General features: G+C 26.3%; 1 protein-coding gene across 3 annotated transcripts in view; it reads left to right on the top strand.

Annotated features, from left to right (window-relative positions):
• Positions 1–13,236, top strand: part of LOC106788172 (protein bric-a-brac 2-like) — a 33,601-nt gene that overhangs the window by 7,460 nt on the left and 12,905 nt on the right. The window contains exon 6 of one of the 3 annotated variants that reach the window (XM_014751411.1): positions 7,965–8,318. The exons of the other annotated variants lie outside the window; for them this stretch is intronic. Within the exon in view, the coding sequence (XP_014606897.1) occupies positions 7,965–8,239 (275 nt within the window). The 3' untranslated portion in view covers positions 8,240–8,318. Of the gene's footprint in view, positions 1–7,964; positions 8,319–13,236 lie in introns of those variants that run through there. 3 annotated transcript variants of the gene reach the window in all.

Below are 13,236 nucleotides of genomic sequence, written 5' to 3'. Positions count from 1 at the left end.
AAATAAAACGAAAAAATAAATTCCATGAATTTCTACGACGAGTAGAGAAGAGTACGAGGAAATAGAAACAAAATTGTGACAAACGAAAAGGATAGCACAGAACAAAAAAATACATCAGACCAAAAACTGGACGAGAAGAAGAGACTACTTACTACTGCGTGTATGCGTATCGCGTGAACGAGCACATTTAAACTAGCACCTGGCAATGCTAAATAAATGATTATATATACATATATACATAGATAAGTACATATATATATGTATATATGTATGCGTAGGCGCAGATTGTCGGTGGGTAATTGGTCGCTGCTGACATACATAATATATAAAAATACATACATACAAAACCTCCTTCTTTTAGAACTGGCTTTCACGGCTGACGGAGTTGGTTGGTGCTGGGATTGGTCGTTGCTCTCAAGTTTTTCTTTATTCCGCTTCCCTTCCCTTCCCTTTCCTTCCCCCTCTGCCCAATTTGCAAATTTTTATTTCCCATTCCCCACCTAATCTACCTATTCCCATAATCTTCGATTTCTCTTTTTTTTTTCTTCTTCTTCTTCTTTCCCTCTCTTTATCTTTTTTGTTTTTTCTTACTTTTTATATTATTGAAATAACTAATGGTTGCTGCATGTGCACATATACTTAAGGATCTGACTAACCAAAGTTGTTTGGCCCAATGTGTTTTCTCCAGGACGGATTACGTACGTATCCGGTCAGCCTCATAGCCTCAGCAAAGCGAACGGCCATGGAAAAGTATGTGTACACTGCAAGCAGCGTGGAATGGTAACGTCGCGTGGAAAGCTCAGGCAGACACGCTTCAAATGTTGGGCCTGCAATACCTGTTTATGCCGTTGGCCCTGTTTCGTCGACTTTCACAAAATGCGTGAGATCCCACACATTCCGCCCCCATAGCACCAACTCCGATCGACCGCCGTAATAATGCCAAAAGCCAATGAGAACAAAATCAATCAACATACCCGATCCATTTTAACAACATCCTCATCGTTAAATAATAATAATAATACGATCGCACGATTCCCAACAACGATCTTTCGTCTTTCGCATAATCAGTCTCCTATTTACAAACATCATCATCGAATCGATTTAAAATCATTCTTGGGTAGATTCCTTTGAAACATTTATTTATATAAAGTATGCGCAAGTGTTTTTGAAATTGATAGGAAGACAAAAATATATTTTTTATTATGTTATTAATATGTATTAACGGTTATCTTTTTGTTTTTTCTTTTTCTTTTTTTTTTTTTTTTTTTTTTTTTTTTTTTTTTTTTCAATAAATTTTAAAGTATATATGCGTTGGATTAAGATATATATATATACTTACTTTATAGGAAGAATTTAATATGGCATATTGAAATTTCGAAAACACTGCGTATATATCGAAGGTTGTTCGATTAGGACGAGTCAAATCAATCGTAGCATAGTTTATAAGATTCTACTCGATTTTCATTCGAGAAAAGAATGCATTTACGAAATGCTCATACGACGGTCGACTAATAATAATCAAGTGGAAGCATCAATCAAAACATAATTATCTCTAATTATTATTTTCTTATACTTTATTATTTATAGAAAAATAATTTTGGAGATTAGATTAGATTAGATTAGATTAGATTAGATTAGATTTGATTTGATTTGGTGGCAAAATTATTGAATCTTTCAAAGATTCTTTTTATTTTATTTTATTCTTTTTTATTTTTATTTTGAAATAACAACAAATATGCAAATAAGCATTGCATCTCGTTCACCTCGCTATTCGTGTATCATTCAACGTTTGTACTTATTAGATTATTTAGATTAGATAGATTTGTAATACATTTTTTAGGATACAAACGTTGAACGAAATATTACATACATATATGTATTTTTTATATTTTTTTCTAAGTTTCTTTCATGTTTTTTTTTTTTTCTTTTTTTCACTTTGATCTCTTACGTTATATATAGTTAACGTATCTTCTGTTGATCTACCTATTCCTTCTTCCCCTTGCTTTTAATCGTGGATCTCTTTTGTAATAATAATTTAGAAGTCAATGTGTCTTCGATTTTTTAAGTTCATTAAACATTTATTTAGAAGTTGTTTACAGTTATATATATAGTATTTGTCAAACGATGTTAGGTGTTATTATTATTATTAATATTAAAATATTATTTTAATTTTTCGGTTGCCAAATTACAATCGTATTTATGAATAAACGTTGACTGAATTGATTTTTGTTCTATGTTACACGTACTTAAAAATTAGAAAACGGAAAGTATACTAATTAAATAATAGGCTTCTTCTTATCGTCTAGTTGCAAATATAGTTGTGTATATTTCGTTGATAGGTGATTCTCTTTTGTTTATTATTATTATTATTATTATTATTTTTACTGCGCTTTCTCTAATGAGAGAATAGATTTTATGCATGTGTAAAAGGAAAATGTTCACAAGCCTGTTTTAATATCGTTTAGAAATAGTTTAAAATATTATCTAATTTTACACGATGGCAGATTATTTCGAATGCGTTAGTAATGCAAGTTTATGCAAACAGAAAGGAAGTAGCATTCTCATTTTTATAAATAAGTGCAATAATACAATTAAAATTCACATCACAGACGCGTGCAAATATTATTTTCAATGTTTATGTTTTATTAATTTATTCTCTCTTGTTTTTTTTTTCTTTTTTTTTTAAATAAAATACTCAAAGCTGTAACGATTTTATTATCGATATTTAACATAAGAGTACTCACAAAAACTTTAAGTAAATAAGAAGCAAAGTAAAATATCGTCTCCTCGGCAATTCGAAACTATTTAAAATTCTAGTCTAGTGTTTTGAAAATTTTTTCTACTTTTATATTTATCGAGATAATCGTGATAAAAATTAAAAAAAAAAGATTCAGATAAGTTTCAATATATATATTTCGAATCGAACGTTTCAATTTTAAACATCGAAAATGCGATTTTATTCTTAATATAATGTGTCCTCCTTAAAGAATTGATCTCAAAATGAAATTATTCGCTAATTAGATTTAGACTTAGGAAAGGTTCTATATCTATATATATATATTTAGTTAAATAAATGCGTTTTTACGTTTAAAATAAGAAAAAGTAGAAGAGAAATTAATTGACAAAGTTCAACGTTGTAAGAAATAATAATTTGAAACAATGTAAAGCATATTCTGTTATTGAATTTCTTTTATTAAACGAATTTAACACGAGTTTAATAAAAGGGAAGAAAAGTTAAAAGAAAACGTTTGTCGTCATTCATGTTAAAATTCACAATTTGTTAATCATATCGTTTTCTTTTTTTCTAAACCTATTTTTATAACCATGAACTTTTCTAATTAATTATATCATAATACAAGAATGAAGAAAAATCGAAATTATTTCTAGGGCTTTCTATTTTAGATGAAGAGAAGCCTCTTCTACAATCTTTTCTTTTTTTTTTGCTTTTTTTTTTTCAGTGGTTTCATATATACTTCTAATCTATATCTGTTTAGTCTGATCAGGCTTTTGCTCTACTTAGCTTGCGCTTACTATAATATGCACACGTCTCCTTTTTTTTCTTTTGTTAATTAATATTATTATTACGAATTAACGAATTAATATGAACGACGAAGAACGCGGTACAAAAACTTGAAACAGAAAGAAAAAAAATAAAGTAAGAGAGAAAGAAAATCAATTAAAAAAAAAAAAACAAAAACAAATGACAAATGAAATGAAATGAGAAAAATATAAGAAAATGGACAAATACGAAGAATAAAGATAAAAAAAGAAAGAGAGAGAGAGTGAGAGAGAGAAAGAGAGATAAATAAATAAATAAATAAGAAAGAGAAAATCAATTAAAATTATAATAAATTGATATAACAAATTACAAAAAAAGAAAAAAAAGAAAATTAACAGTTACAGTGGTTTCTTTCTTTTCGAAAGATAGAATTTTTCTTTTTTAATAAGAATAATGTCTATACATATGTATATTCATATATATTTAAATATATATTTAAACTTCACAAATATATATATAATTAATTAGATAAACAATTATCTTTTTATTTGTCAGTCATGATTTTAGATAGGTGATCTTGTGTTTTTTATTTATTTATTTGTAGACCGAGCAGGAGTTACCAAAGGTGTTACAACAGATGTTAGCTCAAGATACAAGCACCACCCTATAAGCACAGACCTTGTCGTCTCGGATGATGACTGTGGTGATGTTAATGGTGGTGGTGTTGGTAATAATGTTGTTGGTGGTAATATTGTTGGTGATGGTAGTGGTGATGGTGGTGGTAGTAGTGGTGGTGGTGGTGGTTTTGTTGAGGGTAGTGAGGGGGGTGGTGGTGGTGAGGGTGACGGTGACGTTGATGTTGGTAGTCGTTCAATGGATGCAGATTTTTTATTTCGTTGTAGAATTTGTTGGAAAGGTTTCAAACATCCGATGTCATTGACCCTACACAAGGATTTACATGCAGGTCAAACTAAATGCCCAATTTGTAAACGCATTTTCAGTCGTAGTTACGATATGAAAGCACACTTGATGCGAATTCACGCAAACGCTAAACTTGATTTTCGTCATTGATATTTTTGCGATATTATTATTGACAGTATTCTCCCCGCTGCCCTCTCCCCTCTGTCCCCATTTTCGTATGTTTTTCTATTTTATTTTATTTTATTATTATTTTTTTTTTTTTTTTTTTTTTTTTTTTTTTTTTTTTTTTTTTCCTTTTTCTTCGATAGTTTAGAAAAAATAAAAATACAAAATAATAAAAAACGAGAACGATTAGTATTCCATATATATATATGATATTTAGAATATTTTTTATTCTTATAGGTGAGATATTTTTGTTAATGTAAGTTTTCTTGGAAATATTGGTCGATCCTTTTTAAATGATATTGCAATAATTTAATGATCGTAATATGAGTTTTCAGTTTTATTTAGGATTAATTAATTTTGATAATATTGAAAAGAAGATTCTCCAATATAATGTACAATCCTAATTTCTTAATTCGATGAAATCATCTCATAAGACTCAATTCTAATTTTGTAATGATATCTTTCAAGGATATTATTTAATTTTAAAAAGTGTCTAAATATATATATATATATATATTTCCACGATTAAATCTTAATATTATGAAATAATGCGAATAACGAATATTATATATTATGTTATATTATATTATATTATATTACGTATGTGCGAGGTGCCATGGTTAAAACATAGATAAACTATGTGATAAGCAATTAAATTATAATAATTATAAGTTATTTAATTGTTTTTTTTTTTAACACTTTCGTATCCGCTCAATTGGTGCAATTAAATTTTTTCCTGTATTTAAAATATTACTTGAGAAAAAATAATTATAATTAGAAAATGAAGTTAATGTTTCTTTTTATTTTGATTTATTTATTTTTGCTATATGTTCTTTCAATTTTTAAATAACGACAATAACGATTCGTCTAAATTTTCTCGTTCGTTATTGTAAACTCAATTACAGGGATGGGGGGAGGAGGGGAAACAAAAATTAAAGTATCTACCTGAAAAGATTGTTGATGATTTTGTAGTAGCATATTTTAATAAAAATTACAAGTTTCGGAAAAAATTAAACGAAAACGTTGTTGTCGCGTTTATAAAATTAATGATAAACGTACGAATACGATTCACACGTGTAATTTTTGATAATTGTTCACTTGACAATATCACAACTGTATCGAACGTTATAATATTTTCAAGATTTATTAAAAACAATTTTTCGTTTCTTTTTTTTTACGTTTATATAACTTGATCATTTACGTTGAAATATTTTTCTATACTTTTTGTATAGATCATATCAATAATGTTGATATTTTTCTTTTACGTTCAGTTAAAGAAAATTTTGCGGACGCGAAAGTGTTGATGTGTTTTTAAGCACAAAATAAGGTTAATTAACTGTAATATTAAGAATATTTAAGTAAAATTTTCTTTTCACGATATTAATGTTCCTAAAGTATTTACAACATAGTAATGATTATTTAGTGTTCATCGAATTTATATCTATAGATTTTACAAATGTTTAGTTTATATTTTAATGTACTTTTGCATTAGCAATTATGGATGCGTCGCGTTTAAGTTAAAAATTTGTATTATATTTCTTACGCTTTTTCATTATGTTTTTTTTTTCTCTTTTAAGTTATAGGTAATCAAAAAAATTTGTAAAGATTATAATTATAATATTTGTAATTTATTATCTCTAAGCAGAGACTGACATGCACATGACGTATAAAAAAAGCTTTCTTAATTTGCGACATTGAATTATCAATTAATTGTTGCTTATAACGTTCCTAAAAGTTTCATTAAACTTTTGTGCTTTACTTTCATTATTATAATTATTTTCTATTTATTTTTCTTGTTCTTTTTTTGTTTTTTTTTTTTTACTTTATGCATATTTTAATTAAGAAACTTTTGCCATATGATATTTTTGTCATCGAACACATTAATTACGTTTAAAAACATAGACAATTATATATTCATAGTAATGAATGCAGTTTATGTACTATCTATCGAACGAAAAACACAATGCAAAGTAATAAGAGGGAAATAAACAAAAAAAAAATAGCGTACAAACGAATGGTCACCATATTATAAAAAAAAAAAAAACAAAAATAAGAAATAGAAGTCATCGATATGTATAGTAATATTTCTCTGAATTTATTATAAGTTTAAAACGCGTTTAACATCAATAGATCGCATGAATCTCAATATCTACATGCTTTTTTACATTTTCACATTCCGGTGAACTCTCTTCCATAAAAAAACAAAAACAAAAAAAACATGAAATCCCCATTTAAGCTATCCTCCCCTGGCCTCTCTCCCTGAACATTTTTTTTCTGGCTGAAAGCTTAATTAAATATGCTTATGGGATTTGTACTTACTTTTAAAATAGCGGTTACAATTTTAACACACGGTAAAAACCCACTCACTGTATCGACATATACATATATACATATACATATAATTTTATATGTTGTTGTTTTAACAATCAAATTTCATTTGTACGTATGTACAAAGGTGGAAGCGCGATATCGTGAATTTATTCATTGAAAATAATTTTTAACGTTCAATATGTGATGGCTTAGAAAAGAAATTTGATTAATTTGAAATAAAAAAAATAAATAAAAAACGGAATCGCACTCCCCTCTTGACGTAACAAATTCCATTATATCTTTTTCAAATCATAGAAATATTCTCGTAGGGAGTTGATTACGTTAAAGTTTGGGACATTACGTTTCTAGTTTTTTCTTTTTTCTTGTTTTCTTTTTCTTTTTTAATTGGGACTGAAAAATTATCCTATTCTATTACATTTTAATTAGATTTCAATATCATTCTTACAAAATTAATTGTCCATCCTAATCCTATTTATCATATTTTTTACAATCATAAAGGGAAAGGGGAACAATAACAACAAACATACAAATACAAGACAGAAAATACCCATCAACAACAACAGCAACAACAACAACAACAACAATAATATAACAACATCTATAAATACAAAAAAAAAAAAAAAGAACAAAATATAATAAGAATTAAAATAAAAATACAACCAAAGATTTTCAAAAATATATATATATAAAAAAAAAATGAGCAACAAAGAGTGAAATATAAAACAAAACGTCACAGCTTAAGTAAGACTTATAGGAATCTCTTCTCTACCGTAGAATCGTCGCAAAAAAAAAACTCGAGATATAAATAATTATTAAACGATTAAAACAAAAAGAAAATTAAAACCAATAATAACAACAATAATAATAATAATAATAATAATAATAATAACAATAATAACACCCGCAAAAAAAAAACATAAATAAATAAAATCAAACAGACAAACAAACCAAAAAAAAAAACAAAAAAAAATAAATCATCATCTGACTATTAAATGTGTTGTGAATGAGGCCGTGTGTGTATCGGAAACACTTTGGATTGTGTGCGCAGAACCAAAGCACGATGCGTCTCCTTATGGGAATCAGCAACAGAGTGCTACGAGCTTCGTATATCAGGAGGGTGTCAGGAGACGTTCTAAGCCATTACACGACGAAAGCGGTCGTTGGGTGTGCGATGTCTGCGGCCGTACCTACAATCGTGGGGACTCCCTTGCACATCATCGGAGTATACATAGGGGTGACACCGTCTGTCCTATCTGTCAGGCTGTCTTCACGAGGAAATACACCATGCGCTGCCATATGGTCAATGTACACGGAGTCAAGTAAATTGAAGGGAATACAAAAAAAAAATAAAAAACACATCTCTGCGATTAATTCATTAAAAACAAACACAAAATGCGCTAAATCTCACAACTTTCTTTTTCTTTTTTCTTCTTTTTTTTTTTTTTTTACACTTTACACAAATATACGAATACGTATATATGTATGTATACTTGTATATGCAGGGTGTTTGAGGTTTTTTCGAACAAATAATCGTATTATACGATTAAAGATTAGAATAATATGTTATATAAATATATATATAAGAGTGAAGTTTTATTTTGTTTTATTTTTTTAAAGTTATATTAGTAAATTGTTGAATTCTCTGAATTGTATTGGTATTTGTCAGGTGCAATTGGATTTTATTTTATTTTATTCTATTTTTTTTTGTTTTTTCTTCTTATCAATACATTCTTTTTTATTATTTTCGTGTATTAAAAGTACTAACCGTCAGGTCATCGAATTAATACTTTATGTGGTATTTAACGCTTTATATTATTTATTATCATTTTAGTTCTACTATTATTTCAAAAAAAAAAAAGAAGAATAGTAACCCGTTTCAGTTGTTAGGATCACCCTGTACATATGCTATATATGTGACAGCAATTATTGAAATTGGACTTACAATTAGTTAAAGGAATTTGTTTTATAATTTGTGATTTATATAATATAAATTGTTTTCATCTTAAATTAATCATAAATACAATTTTCTTTTAACTCAGTCCACTTTTATAATTACTGACGTATATGTATATACATATTACGTATAATTAATATTGTATCATTATATGTGTATAGTGTATAGAATATGCATAATTAGGCATACTTAGTACAATTAATTTGTATTATGTTATACAAATTAATATTAATTAATATTGTATACTGTATGCTGTGTGTGTACTGTGCTTATAGTATACATTAAATAATTCATATTATGGAATATATATTATTAATATAGTACGTATATAATTAAATTGATTAAAGAGTATATTATATTAAACGTGTGCGTGTAGATGATGTTGAAAGTAAAATTAAGAAAAAGAAAAATAATGTGCGAAAGATCAAGAGGGACGAGAGTATTCCTGTGGGAACATTTTATTAATTTATAAAAGGAAAAAAAAGAAAAGAAAAAGAAAGGGGGTTGTGTGGAAAAACTAGATTATATGTTTTCTCTTTTTTTTTTTTTTTTTTAATTATTATTATTCTTTTATTATCTCTTCTAACGCTCTTGCGTTGTTGCCTCTGTGTATAGACTAGTTAGTATAGTTATGGTTTTTGTTTTCTATGCATGATAACTTGATCCAATTCGACGATTTCTCGAAATGAAATGAGAAAAAAAAGAACATGGTAGCACGTTGTATGTGTTATCTTTAATTTCTCTAATTAAGATAACTTAGAATTTCTATAATATTACAATTAATAATACATAAATGTAATGACGTGTATTGCAGTTTGATTATTCTAAGAGAAACACGAATATTTGATTTGATGTTTCAAATATGTGTGATTAGAATTAATATTAAAAAGGATATTAATTAATTTCAAAAATCTCGCACACAATAGTAGAATTCTTTACGAATTTCTTTGAATAAACATAAGCGTTTCATTTTCAAAATTGAAAATGTAAAATATTCCATGGATTTTGAGATTCATGATCATCGTTTTATCATGATATAAATTTAAATCGTTCTTAGATTATTCCATTCTTTCTATATAAATATTTTTTTCTTTATTTCCCTCTCACATTACTTAGAAAAAGTTTGATTTTATTCAACGTCAACTGCCAATACGATAATCTTGCCATTTTATTTTTCGTTCGATCTTTTTATTATTATTAAATTTGTGACATATAGAGAGAGAGAGAAAAGAAAGTAAGATACTTTAGTTTCGTGATTTTTTATGCGCACTTAGATATTAGTTTTAAAAAAAAATATTATTCCATATAGGAATGTGTGTACGTTGTTTCGTCATCAAACATCAAGTTCGATTAATCGGACCTAAGTTTAACACGTGTTTGATAATAATTATATACTATTATCGTTATTGTAATTAAAAGAAGAAAGAAACAAACGTATATATACATATACATATATATATATAATTTATCTAGCGAAAAAAAAAACAAGAAAAATAAGTCACTATGCAAATATTCCTAAACTTCGCGTGATTATTTTATATCGCTTGATAATGAATTAACAGTAATAATAATAATAATAATAATAATTATTATTATTATTATTATTATTATATGATATTTTTTGGTTTGTTTCAAATAGTAATTTTATAGATTTTTAAGCAATATTTCCTGATAGCCGTTTCTTAATATTTTTTTTTCTTTATACGATATTAATCAATTAGTTAGTTGTTTTTTTTTTTTTATATAATACATGATCAAGAAATATGCCATATATATACAGTATACAGTATTCACTTTAACGCGTTGGAACTATCAGAACCTTGATATCAATACAATGTGTTATGCGAAAATATACATTTTCGAATTCCTCGATGTAACATTTTTTTTAAAAAAAGCTAAAACACATATTTGAGTACGTGGAAGCTAATATTAAACAAGTTTCTATGGTTCCATTTATGTGGCACCAATTACCTGAGTAATTAAAGAGACTACTGTGTATATATATGTTTATATATAATTGAAGCACAAAAAAGTTGTCTTGTTGATTATTTTTGGAGGATAATAATATATTATAATTTTCTTATTAGAATTCGATGAATTTTTTAATGATAGATTTATCAAAGATTTTTTTTTAACAAATTAATCGATCTTACGATTAAATTTAACGTTACTTAATTAATTATATCCAGTGCTTAATTTTTTTTCTTTTGGTGCTGTAACCCACTGGACTGCTGACGTTCCAGCATCTTCTCTTTTTTTTTCTTCTTCTTTTTCTTCATTTACAAAAAAGCACTGATTATATCTATAAGATGATCATTATTCTAATGTGTATAGCTTATATTACAAAGACTGCTGATAAGTTTAATATCATTGAGTTTAATTAATTAAAAGTCATTCCATAATTTTTTTTTTTATCATCTCATATGATATGTTCTTTTTTTTTTACATATACATATATATATACATACCCATATATATTTTATTTCTTTATAGTCTCGTTACGATAAAATCGATATTTTATCATACTTTGCTTCGATTATTATGATTTATTTTTTTTTTCAGCTACAACGTTAAATTATAAGTATATTATTTTTAAATTATGTTTAATGAAAAAGATCGCACTTTTTATAATGAAAGGAAAAGAGAACAATCATTCTGTATACTTAAATATACAAATTAATCGAATGTAACACGTAGTTAAAGCAAGTGATATTGACAATTTTTTGTTATTTGTCTTTTTTTTCTTTGAGATAAAAAGAATCTAAGGGTTTATATAATTATTGTTATTGTAAGTGAGAAATGTGTCTAGTAAAATATTTCCAAAATTTATGTTTGTTATTACGTATATGATTCGTAATTATGAATTAATTGTTCAATGTTGAGAACTGTGATTTACATACATATATATATATATACATATATATATGTATAGACACACACACACACTTACGATTTTTTTTATTTGTTAACATTTAAACAAATAAATATACGTACGTATACAGACAAACAATTTCAACATTCTCGATATTGCAAATGCGTATAAAATTAAGTATTAAGTCTTACAATTAGTCGTAAAAATTATAAAATCTCGTTGAAAAATAAAAAAGACATAAAATAAAAAACTTATCCGTTTTTCTTTTTGTACATTTATAAATTCTGAGAATAAAGCCACGATCGTGAAATTGTTCAAATACTTTTCGTCATCGAGCTGATCGATAAAATAAAAAATCCAATTTTTTGTTGTTGTTGCAACAACAAAAGTACATAAATAGAAGCATTGCATATGCATACGCAACAGGGGAAAGGAAAACTAATATAAAAAAAAAAAAAAAGACGATAGTAATAATGAATATTAAAAGGAAAAGGATTATTTGATAAAATTAAGAAATTAACTTGATTAATTTGAAGTAGCGTAATAAAAAAAAAGATAAATAAATAAAAAAATCGCATGCTATTTAATCAAAGCCATTTTTCACCCACCATCCCTCGTTAATATTTTTGCGCTTTAAATGGCTTGCTTTAACAATTTGTAATCAAATATCATTCGTCGAACGAAATATAATAATATACGTATTTAACTTTATTTTTAATCATACATATTATTTACATGCATACATATAAATGAAAGTATTATACGTGTGACATGCCACATGTTCGTGCATAATTTATTATTTCTAATATCTAATAATAATTAAATAATACTCAAAAAAGGAATACACGATTGTCGGTTCACTGTACACACACACACGCGCGCGCGCACATACACATAAAAGAAAAAAAGGTGCAATTGGCTGTGTTTGACAAATTTTAATCAATAATTTTACGTTGGAGGCAATTTTATCAATAAAAATGTAAATTATACAATTGAATTGTCTCGATTGCATATATAAATGCTTGTAATAATATTAATATCGTTATGAGTTTTTAAGTAGTGAGGTTCGTTTTTATTTTATTTTTGTTTTATATATTACTTATTTATAAATATATATATATATAAGGTGGATTACATCAAAATGGAAACACTTAAAATATCTTTCGTATTTACGATTCTATGAAAAAATTCCAAAGGACAAAAGTTACACTATTTTAACGGAATATCTGTTAAAAGTTATGACGAAAATATAACAGTAAAATGTTGTATATTTTTGTCCCGTAAAAATACTTTCAATAAAGTTAAGATCACACATATAATGATTTTAAAAAGAAAATATTATATAGTTTAATTTAAAAAAAAAAAAACAGAATTCAAAGTTGACTTTCAAATCTCGTAAAAAGATTATTTCCATCGTTGTATTTCGAAACCTCCCCCCTTCTCCACTTGCCACTGTAATAATGCAACTTTTTCCTTTAAAGTTTTTTTTTTTTT

Source organism: Polistes canadensis, unplaced genomic scaffold (genome assembly GCF_001313835.1).
Source record: "Polistes canadensis isolate GaletaPanama2010 unplaced genomic scaffold, ASM131383v1 scaffold_0, whole genome shotgun sequence".
Classification (NCBI taxonomy): domain Eukaryota; kingdom Metazoa; phylum Arthropoda; class Insecta; order Hymenoptera; family Vespidae; genus Polistes; species Polistes canadensis.
The sequence above is the reverse complement of the archived record's forward strand: the minus strand, read 5'-3'. Positions and strand labels throughout refer to the sequence as shown.